Source organism: Aquarana catesbeiana, linkage group LG01 (genome assembly GCF_042186555.1).
Source record: "Aquarana catesbeiana isolate 2022-GZ linkage group LG01, ASM4218655v1, whole genome shotgun sequence".
Taxonomy (NCBI): domain Eukaryota; kingdom Metazoa; phylum Chordata; class Amphibia; order Anura; family Ranidae; genus Aquarana; species Aquarana catesbeiana.
Window position 1 is genome coordinate 33,628,007 of NC_133324.1, and position 12,267 is coordinate 33,640,273.

A 12,267-nucleotide genomic window follows, 5' to 3' on the forward strand; every position below is an offset into this window, starting at 1 on the left:
TGTGTTCCCTGATATGTACACAAAGGGGTCTAGTGGTCCTACCCACATATTGCATTCGGCACGGACATTCAATGATGTAGGTCACATGAGTGGTGTTGCAGGTGACCAGTTCTCTAATCTTGTATTCTTTACCATTCCTTGATTTAAAGGAAATTCTTTTCTTAGGTTGTTTCTTGCTGACTCTTCAGGCCAAACACTTCTGACATCTGTAAAAGCCCTTCATATTGGAAAACAATTTTACATTCTTAGGAGGGTCGATAACATTATGGACCGAATAGTTTCTGAGGGTTGGTGCTCTCCTATAGATGAAACTGGGTTTTTTTTGCAAGGATTTCCCCTAAGGTCCTATCATATTTTAAAATAGGCCAATACTTCCTCACTATATGTTCAATGGAGCGGTATTGGTTGGTAAAGCCTGTGATGAAAGCTATATCCACCGGAGAGTTCTTACTTGTATTACAATTTTTTGTTAATAAGGAATCCCGATCAAGATTTTGTATCTCCTTCTTTAATCTTGCTAAGGGCTCAGTATGATATCCTTTGTCTACAAATTTATTTATCAGGGTATCGGCTTGGTTCTGATAATCTTCAATATTCCGGCAGTTCCTCCGTATTCTCAACAGCTGTCCCTTGGGGATGTTCTCTTTCCACTTGGGGTGATGGCAGCTGGAGATATGAGCAGCAAAACTACTTCATTCTTTTAGCATTATAAAGAAGAACAGAGTGCGCTGTATTAAACAATTTCAAACATTGCAGCGTGACGAAAGTGCTATATCCATTGCAAACGCTAATTTTACCAGACCAAGCAGTTCCGTCTTGGAATTTCTTCTGAGCATGCATGGTACTTTGTGCATCGCTAGTTTTTTGTCTCAGACTCTGCCAGGCAGACAGCATACACAGAGTCTGAGACAAAAAACAGTCAGACTATCAAATCCACAGAGGTACACAGCATAGCAAGGGAGCCAGGGCAGCACATCCAGAGACAGAAAGGAGTCAGAATCTGAGACCAAGTTACGTGTAGAAGAGCTCTGCCCAGAGTCCTATATGCAATTTGGATTCCTTATCGTTTGGTTGGGAGACCCCACTTCATTGCCTATTGGCAATACAAGCTTTACTGACTCATGAGACATATGTTTGTATGAGTCCAACTGTTCTGGTAAGCCTGCATTGCTTCTACGCGGGGGACCCATTATACCTGTGTCACTTCTTTACCAGCTATCCACGTGGTGAACAACACTATCATGTCTATGGGACTTTTACCCTTTTTCAAAATCTTGTTTTTATAGATGCCTATTAGAGTATCTCACATCAATATTTGTGATATATGCAGTCATTTGCGTTTTTTGTGTATGCATTTTTTTGTGTATGCATTTTTTTCAATTTAAAAATCTTTGTAATTTAAGTTAGCGCTACACTATATATGCACCTGTACCTTTTACAAATCTCCTTGTTTGTCGTGTGAGCTGCTATTTAATTGAGTAAGCAAAGTGTTTTGATTATTTTGCACTTTGTGCATCGGAATTGTCCACACACGGTCGGAATTGACGCAATCGGATTTTGTTGTCAGAAAATTTTATAGCCTGTTCTCAAACTTTGTGTATCAGAAAATCCGATGGAAAAAGTCCAATGGAGCCCACACACAGTCGGAATTCCCGACAACAAGCTCCAATTGCACATTTTCTGTCGGAAAATCCGACTGTGAGATGTTCAAAGCTTGTGATTTTTTTTATATCCTAACCCTGCTTTAAACTTCTCTGCAACTTTATCCCTGACCTGTCTGATGTGTTCATTGGCCTTCATGATGCTGTTTGTTCACTAAGGTTCCCTAACAAACTTCCGAGGGCTTCACAGAACAGCTGTATTTATACTGAGATTAAATTACACACAGGTGGATTCTATTTGGTTTCATTGGTTCCACTAGCTTTTAGTTAGGGGTATCAGAGTAAATGGGGCTGAATACAACTGCACACCACACTTTTAAGTTATTTGTAAAAAATGTTGAAAAACAATTATCATTTTCCTTTCACTTCACAATTATGTGCCACTTTGTGTTGGTCTATCAACTAAAATCCCAAGAAAATACATTTATGCTTTTAGTTGTAACATGACAAAATGTGGAAGGCACTGTATATAAAGAAAAAAAAATGTATTAATTTCTATGTTTTAAATTCTGACAAATACTATTTTTTTATTAGAACAGAATATGATGAAGAGACTTTGGTCCATCATTTATAAATTGCATTTCTCATTTTTTCATTGTCAGAATAATAACATCCCCTTAAAATATTTCCTAACATGTCAACCAGGTCAGTTATCGAGCCACCGACACTCGTCTGAGAGATGGAAAACTGTATCCAACTTTATTCCACATGACACCAGACAATCGGATCCTTTATGCAGCTATTATAAAATTTTTGCAGTATTTTGGGTGGAACTGGGTTGGAATAATACTATCAAATGATGGCAGCAGTGATGAGGAGTCCCAAGAACTGAGTAAAATATTGAACCAACATGGGATCTGCGTAGATTATATCTTTAAACTGAAACCAGATATTGTACATGATACTGAGGGATTGATCAAAATTTGGAAATCAAAAGCTAAAGTTATCATAGCGTGTGAAACTTTTGCATCACAATTTTATTACTTTTCTCAGCTCATGCCCTTTACTTTAGAAAATATTACATTTATTTTCCCGCCTCCATGGAGTAAGCTACCTACTTACAAATTTGAGGACTTAACAGCAATCAACTGCAGCTTCATATTTCTGTGGGCACAAAGAATAAACGTACAATTCGAAAATCCGGAATATGGTATCAGCTTCTCTCGTTGCCATACTGACCCAATACTAGAAGATATTTGGATTCGTTTGTTTTCATGCCTTTCTCCAAACCCACTGAAAAATTACTTTTTTAATTTGTTTTATAACATTTCTGCAAAACCTTGTAGAGGTGTAAAATATTGGAAGGCATTTGATGGTTATACAACTCTGCCTTTCTATGCATACAGGGCTGTATATGTTCTGGCCAATGCTCTACACTGGATGTACATGAAGAAAAATAAATCTGAACAAAATGGATTCCAGCACAGAGTAAGTTGGATAATAAGTGTTTATATTACGATGATCTTATCCTATATTATATAATAATTATGTGAATGGACAGCTATCTCCACCCTCCATCTAATTTCCTGGGCAAACAGGTAAACATCAATCCCCCAAAACCTTTGATTTCTCTATAGAGGTTTTAACCACTTCCCGTCCAGTTTTACTGCAGCAGAATGGCACAGGCAAGCAAATCGCTGTTATGTTACGTCGGCCGCGATGATTGGATTCAATCCAGAACCGATCAATCCCCAGGCCCAGGCCAATGAAATCTGGCCTGGACCCGGTGATCGCTCCTGGTGAATGAGATCCTTCCCCTGTATGTGTAAGTGTAAACACAGCAGGGGAAGTGATGTCATCTCTCCTCGTGTTGGTCTTTTCCATTCCAGACCGAGGAGAGAGAACGTCTCACAGTAAGTGCGCCAAAACTATACTGACACCAGTTCACGTAGGTACACTTGCTACCCCCCGATCACCCCCCTGTTGTAATATGTTGGCCAATTTATGTATAATATTGTATTGGAGTGCCATGCTGACCAGAAATTCAGTTGCATTGTCCAACTGAATTTTAACATAGCAAGGGGACAGCTGAAAACCCTTTGATGTGTTAGTCTCATGCAAGTCTACCTAGGGGTGTGAGCTATGGGCTGTTAACCTAATTGAACATTTCAAAGGGTACATTGTTTAAAGGACCATAGAAGAAATATTTATGGATGGTAATTAGACTTGAGGGGGTAACAATGGGATCAAGGAGTGTTTTGGGTTGGCCTAGCGGAGGCTCCCTCCTGTGGGGCTAATTTATCAGTGGGGCTTGTTGATATGCAGGAATGTAGGTATTCCAAAAGGTATTCAAAAGGGCGTTCAGGTGGTATACACATATCTAAAGGGGACTTGTTGATGTTGATATGCGGGAGTGCAAATTGGGGTGGTTCACGGCTGTTCACGGCTGGGGGTTGTTGTCTGTTTGAAAGACTAAAGCTAATCAAAGTCCTAAATTGAAACGGCCAATCAAATTGCTCAGCCATTCAATATTTAGTGAATATAACACGGCATTCAGTCTATAGGTTTGGGGGAGTGAGGCTCGTCTGCGTATGAGAGAGGCTTGTCTGTGTATGCACACTCGGACCTAAGACATGGGGTTCTGAATTATATCTACTCTGTCGGATCTTTTTGTCATCTGTGGACTTTGGACTTTGTTCTGTGTTGGAAGTCAATAAAGTGCATCTCTCTGGAAGAATTGGGTTGCTGCGGAAGAGTACTTACATCATCATTATAATAATACCTAAATATTAATTATCATACCCACTCTACATCATATCACCCAATATACATTAATATATTCGATCACTACACTGGTGCCGTGACTCGGATACATATTAATATACTCGATCACTACACTGGTGCCGTTCATGTGACCAGAAGAGCATTTTCGGACTTAGTAACAGAAGTCGGTGGTGACAACAATCCTGTGAGTTGGACAGAAGTCTGATGAAGAACCAAGAGCTGTGCTGTGACTCTAATGTCTGGTTGTGACATAAGAGAGTCTAATCTACAAAATTTAACAAGTTGGGAACCCCAGAATTATTCTCTGGAGACTGGAAACAACAACAAAAAAAAGGACCGTGTCGTGTACCAGAAGACCTGAACTGGAAGCTGAAGGAGTAACTAATGCGGTGAGTAAAATATTTTATTTTTTTTTTTTTAATTATTAGTAATATAGTCAAAATGCTTACTCAGTGTGGAGCCAGTGTCAGTTCTGATAAAGTTAACAGATGGGTATTAAAATGTATTAAGCGCCATGGCGGTCCTTATGAAATTCCAGAAAAATGTAAGCAGACGTGGACGATGATGAAGGAATTTTTAGAGAAAAATGTTTTTGATAGCAAAATTTCAGAAAGTAAAAGAAAAGGTTGTATTATACAGGGCTTGTTATCTTGCTGTTTAACAATGGAAAGTTCTTTGAATGGTAAGGTTCAGGAAATTACCCAGTTACAGAAGGCAGTTGATAATAGCAACAATGTTTGTGAGAGGTTACAAAACCAATCAGACACTGAGACAGTAAATTTAAAATTGCATGCGGTTACCATTGGAGAAGCTTTACTTGAGAAATCTAAACGTTGTGATGAATTATCAGAGGAAAATGAGAGATTAAAATTAAGAATTATTGAATTAGAGAAGAGATCTCAGGAATGCAGATATGTATCAAATATTGGATTCAGCAATCTGCAGCAAACAGAACCTCATATTAAATCTGATAATTCATTACCAGCTGCCCCCACTGTGACTACCACAGTTTATAACAATAATAATAATACAGGTGAAGTTCAGCTTGTAATGAAGCCTTTGAAATCAAAATTATTAGACGCAATTCTTAAAGAAATAGGAATGGTTCCATACCATGATTTAAACAGATTTTTAAAATGGTTTTGTGACGTGCAGCAAGTCAGAGATATGTACAATCTCAACCCATCTGACTTAGAAAGAGTTTTGCAACGTTCTGTAGGAAGTGGTCTTTGGATGAGAATTAAACAAATCTGTATTCAGCCTCTGAGGACAAGGGACATATTACTGGAATTATTATGTGTTTTGTATGGTGTACGTTCTGATGTTACTATTCATGGGAGGATCCAACAAATGCAAAATGAATCTCCCTATGAATTGTCACACAGGATAGCAACTATTATGGAATTATTGGTCGGTAATAATCTTGCATTTGAGCGTGGGGGCTCGATACATATGAGTATGTTTCTAGATGCGTTGCATGAAGATATCAAACAAAATATTTTATTAGTTACCCCAAATCCTCATGATTTAAAAGACATATTGTTGAGAGCAGACCATTTATGGAGAAAGTCAAATGAGCAGGCTGTCAAAATTGATTTAGCCACATTGTTTAGGACAAATACTGAACGTAAAGATCAGAAGATAATATCCTATGATAACACCCAGAGAGGACAAACCGGGTCATACATAGGTGATATTAATATGAAAAACAGAGCTGAACAAAATAATAAGAAAAGGTCCAAGACTTGGATACCGTTTTCTCAGTTAAAACAGAAATTTGACCAGCTGAAAATTGAGTATGACAAGATGAGAGGGGAACGTGATACATTATTAGAGCAGTTGAAGGGGGTACAGGGTGTCATGAATGTACAAGATGTATATTCTCCAGATCTGTTTTTGAATGCAGATGACACTTCTCTAGCAGTGGGGGTGAATTAGCTCCAAACTGTAAACGTGTATATAGTGTTTTGTTTTAACTTCAAACAATGTTTAAGGACCTTGCTAATTAGTTTTGTTGGAGAGTTTTGTCTTTCAGGGACGTCTGAAGATGCTTGCATGTGAATAGCAGAAGTCTGAAATTGAATAGTGGGGGAGAATTATGGGAGAAATGCTGAATAGACAATATATCACTATACATGGAATTATAAAGTCATGTTTGATGTGTGCCAGGCATGATCCCGCAAATAGGAAGAGAAGAGGGGCACTGATGAGACAAGCTCCCGTGGGACCATGGGAGCGAATACAAATTGATTACACAGGTGAATAGCCTAACACTGCACACCAGAACAAATATTTACTGGTTGTGGTGGATTCCTTCAGTCACTGGGTTGAAGCTTTCGCTACCAAAAATTGTACTGCCACTACTACTGCAAGGATCTTGGTCAAAGAAATATTTAGTCGGTGGGGGATACCAAAAGTTTTAGACAGTGACAATGGGCCAGGATTTGTAGGTAATGTGATACAAGAGACATGCAAGCTCCTTGGGGTCATCCAAAAATTTCACATCTTCTATCACCCTGAGTCTGCGGGACAGGTTGAACGAATGAACAGGACAATTAAAAATGCTCTTAGAAAGGTTGTCAATGAGCAAGGTACCAATTGGGATGAAAAATTACCCTTTAACATCAGGCATTCAGACACTAAATGACTTCATAGCATCTAAATCATTCCTTTCATTCCCATCGCTTAGAGAAAAATATGATCTACCAAACTCTGAGATATTTAGATATCTCCAAATCAAAAATTTCTATACACCATTCCTAATGGGGGATACACCATTATCCCAATTATCCATTTTTGAATCAATCTGTACAAAAGATCCATTTGCTAAAGGTACAATTTCATCACTTTATAATCAATTATATGGAGTAGCAAATCTTAATAGACCCTCTTACGTTCAGAGGTGGGAGGAGGACCTGGGACGAACTTTAGAAGACACGGACTGGTCTAATATATGGCTCACATCTAAGTCATCTTCACCCAACATCTTGGCACTGGAGACAAATTATAAAGTCCTAACTCGCTGGTACCTTGTACCCGCTAGAGTGGCAAAATATTCACCTAATACCTCAGCTCTTTGTTTTCGAGGATGCCCAGAAATAGGCACATATTTACACATATGGTGGACGTGCCCAGTAATCCAAACCTTCTGGAAGGAAGTCTTCGTGATTGCATCTAAAATATTTAAAAAAATAATACAACCAGATCCATATTTAACTTTACTTAATCTAAAACCGGAATGGTTAACACTCTCTCAATTCAAACTTATGATCCAACTAATAACGGCTGCAAAACAAACAGTGGCCAAGGCATGGAAATCTCCTACATTGGTACTAGCAGAAACAATTCACAGAATGAATAATACAATGTCCCATGCTAAGATGGTAGCCATCGATCAAAATCAAATTCCAAAATTTGAAAAACTCTGGCATCCTTGGATAAAACAACAGTTCCTGTCAAATTTCAATGACTCTGTCCTGTTGCCATGGTAACAGATTAAATGACTTACAGAGACACCCATTCTAAGGCTTCAAAGAGAACTAAAAAGAATAATAAACTGACGAGCGGGACAACCTTGTGGACCATACCTCTACCTTTCAACCCTTTTTCTTCTTTCTCTTTCCTTTTCTCCACCTTATGATTAAAGCTCATTATCAGAATTTATTTGACCTATATACACTCTACTTGTAAACAATATGTATAGTAGGTATAAATCATTTAAATACCTACAAAAGTAACTAAGGAAATGATATATATCTTTAATTTAGGTTTACGTGAACCCAATGTTTAATATTTGAAATTTCATGATATTGACCTATATAAACCCTACTGTAGAACAATGAGCTTACTTTATAGATCCTTGTAAACTTACTTTATGTATCTTTATGTATCTTTATAACATTGTATACTCAATAAACTTCTTTTGACAAGGAAAAATTACCCTTTGTTCTGGCAACTATTCGTTCCAGAGTTTGCAGGTCCATAGGCTTTGCCCCTTATGAAGCTCTGCTCGGCAGAACAATGAGAACGTGGGAACATCTGATAAATCCGGTCCCAGCCGCATTAGAAACTGTGTCATTATCTGAATCATGGGTAGAGACCTTAAAGGATCATGTGATTACAGTACATAAGGCTGTGTGTGCCACTGATGAATGTACCCATAAAAGCTCACAACAGTGGTTTAATGCGATGGGTGATACCAGCGAATACCAAATTGGGGCTAGAGTAATGTTACAGGATTTTTCTGGGTTTCACCCATTTCCTAGTTCAAAGTGGAAGGGTCCTTATGCAATCATAGACAAAATTGGACCCTCTGTTTACTTATTAGACTTGGGAGAGGATAGGTCAAGATGGAGTCATGCATGTCAGATCAAAGCATTTAAAGGAAAAATGGATTTGATGGATGAAAGCATTGTCTAACTCTCTTCCTGAGATTGTCTTTCAGGTCCCAGGAGTAATGCGAATACCAGAGGACTACATCAACATGAAGACATCCCCCCTGGACAAATACAAGCCTTCTCTATTAGCATGTGTGTTGATAACAGCGTCAGTCACTCTACTACTTTGCATCACAAACATCAGAGTGGAAACGTGTCAAGTTAAAGAATTGGAGTGCTTACCAGTGGGGAAATCTGATCGAAGTAAAAGAAGTGTAGTGGATCATACTACAGAACTTACTGTTTTACAGGAATCAGAAGGCATCCAGATACATGGGGATATGGTAAAGGGCATAGTCGGGGGATGGATAGTCGTTAGATGTGAGATCATGATGCCAAAATCTGATTACTTTGTGGAATCTGCTGTTTGGACTTACCCAGAAGGAAGCGATCGTCACAGGAGTACAGATATAATATTAGTGGAGACAAAGAATGGACCACAAATGCAAATGACTTTAGAAAGGAATTTTACAGTATTTAAGGAGGGTATTATATCCTGTAGTCCTCATGACGTGGAGGATGGAGTCTATACAAAAATCTTACATATAATGGTCACAAATTCTAGAGACTGTCCTACAATTTTACAGTGGCCAGAACATGGACTTTTCCTTGAACGGACTCAAAATTTAGTATATGGCGATGTTTCATATTTATCGTTACCATTGTTGTTGAATTTTACATCATTTAACATTCCAGAGAGTTGCCCAAAATCAATGGGATTATGGTTTAAAACGGTTTTTCAAACACATGTAAACTTATTTTGGGATGCTACACAAGGGCTTAATTTTAAGAAAGTTTCAAAGAGGGATCTGGGTACTGATATCATATCAGGCCTCAGTTTGGGTAGTTTGATTTGGAATAGGGTTGATATAGAGAGTTTAAATATAAGAGAACAGAATTTTGTGGGTGGATTACAGCAGATACTGCATAAAGGGGGAAGAGTGGATTTAAACACTCTAGCTGAAATGAAAATAGATATTCAGAACATTCACACCATTGCTGCAGATTTGCAGAACATTCAAATGTCGGTGAGTGCACTGAATAAAACCCTTCAAACCAATAATGTATCCAAGTCTATAGTCTGTGGTATTATAGGAAACTTGCTGAGTGAACACCTGAGCCTAGGGCTTCAAGAAATCAAACAAGGAGAATGGCCAAGGATAATGAACTCAACTTTATTATTCAATCTTATCAAAGACAGTGGTGTTACTTGTAGGAACTTTGCCCTTGCTAATGTAAGGAGCCTGGATACTCTTTGTAATAGAGATCGCATCGGAAAGCAGGAAATACCTCTGACTGTCGACATCCCTACATGGTCAACAATACCCTTACCCGTATACAAGATGATCGTTCTTGGTGAGGTGGAGGTGAGAAATGGCACTAATATACTGAAACAACTGCTACCAGAAAGCAAACTCGTCGTCAAGGACAACCAAGTGTGGAAAACTATGGACCCCAACTGCTGTACCAGGCGTGCCCAGACTTGGCTTTGTTCCTGTTCTTTTGAGCGATTGGAGCACATAGAGGGCTGTGCTGCTGCACACGCTGGAAACTGCCTGGTTCGATTGCAGAAATTTGAACCAGCCTGGAAGAGAATAATTCATGGAGAAGGCCCAAGGGTCTGTGCATTGGGGGTTCCCTCATTCACTTGGCAGAAACAAGTTCAGCGCCGGACCCCTATCACAGGATGGTGTGTGAATCTCACCGATGGACTGCTAACAATTGGAGAGGAAGACATTCGAGCCAATATCCAGATGAATCAAGTATCTATGGACATTGAGCAAACTGATCTTGGCAATTGGGACTCTATGATTTCTCCTTTATTTAAGAAAATTCCACCACTTACAGTTGAATTGGATACATTATTTAAGAGGGATAGTAGGAAAATTATAGAATTACAAGAACTGGTAAAGGAAAACCTCATTAGTTCTAATAAAATTGCTAAAGAATTTCAGGAGCCTTGGTGGAGCATACCCAATAACACTTTTACTCACCCACTATTGAGAACTCTGTCCATAATTTTTGTGTTTATTCAATTTATATTAATATGTTTTTTGTTTGGTTTATATTGTTGTGGTAGAAGACAACTAAGAACAATCCAGAGGAAGAAGGAAAGGAAAGATCACTACACCCCCCAGTTAGCCCCTTCACCCCCTGTCACTGTGTCACCCAGTGCAGTGTTCAGATTTTTTCTGATCGCTGTACTGGTGTCATTAGTGACACTAATCAGTGTTGGGGTAATAAGTGGTAGGCCCAGATAGGTCTAGGGACCCCCCTAACCCCCCTAATAAAGGTTTAACCCCTTGATCACCCCCTGTCACCAGTGATCACTGTATAAGTGCCACGGGTGACGCTGGTTAGCTAGATTTTTTTTATAGTGTCAGGGCACTCAAGGGGGCTCGTTACATTGGTGGCAGCAGTGGGATTTGCTCTCCAGTTACTGGGACACTCCAAACCAGCCTGCAGGAGAGCCACGCTGAAAGACTTACTTGAGAGCCATGGAGGGAATGGTGGGATCGTGCTTCCTTGCCGTGAACACATCCAAACCATCACCCGGATCCAAGGTAGCAGGATAGCAGGAGAGGAGAGATACCAGCCACCATGGATGAGGAATTCAGAAGGAGGTTGCGAGAGAAGGAGATACAGCACAGAGGACTAGTATCAGAGCAGGTCCTGCTAGGATGGTTTGATTCTATCCGCTGTGAACTCTGGAAGGAAGCGCTAGCCCGTGAGCAGCGACACCAGGGAAAAGTTCTCCCCTCCATCCATGTAAGGTACTGGTCGCAGTATGAAGTGCGAATGCTGTTTTTGGGGGAACAGCCAAACCAGGAGTGGACAGCCGAGTTAAGCAGGCTGATCCGTGCAGAAATGCGGTTGGACGAGAGCTACAGAGCCCTCCAGTGGTATGTAGCCCAAGTGTTCCCATGGACAGCGGATGACAGCCCCACGGAAGGCTTTGACTACGATGGCCTGGGATTGTTATACTGGAGGCTGTCCAGGGACCCTGACTTTGGAAGTGATCAGGAGTGGCATTTGGAGGAAATAATGGAGCACAGAGAGCGGAGACTGAATGTCTTAGAAGTGCACTGGGCACTGGAAGATTTGGAGTTTCTGGCCGTTCAGGAATGGGAGTTGGAGATCGCCTACAAACAGCTGTTAGACTCTGCTCAGCAGCAGGGTGGTGCTCCCTTTGTCTGGGACTATCATGAAATACCAGTTGACAACTCTGAAATCCTGTCTGAAGCATTGACAATGTGGCAGAGTAATGGTGTGCTTTGCCAACCTGCACCCGCAGCTATGGAGGCGGAGGTCTTATGGCGGATGCAGCAAGTGCTGACTGACCTTGATGAACCTGTTTCTGCATTGGATGATCTTGGATGGAGGAATGTGCCTGTCCAGCAGAATGCCAGAGAATCGGCAGTGGAAAATCTGAAGATGACAACCTG

At 40.0% G+C, this 12,267-nt stretch overlaps 1 protein-coding gene across 1 annotated transcript in view; it reads left to right on the forward strand.

Annotated features, from left to right (window-relative positions):
* LOC141139412 (vomeronasal type-2 receptor 26-like) overlaps positions 1–12,267 on the forward strand; it is a 310,781-nt gene that overhangs the window by 57,518 nt on the left and 240,996 nt on the right. Inside the window, exon 3 of the mRNA XM_073625509.1 lies at positions 2,307–3,089. Coding sequence (XP_073481610.1) covers positions 2,307–3,089 — 783 coding nt within the window. The remainder of the gene's footprint in view (positions 1–2,306; positions 3,090–12,267) is intronic.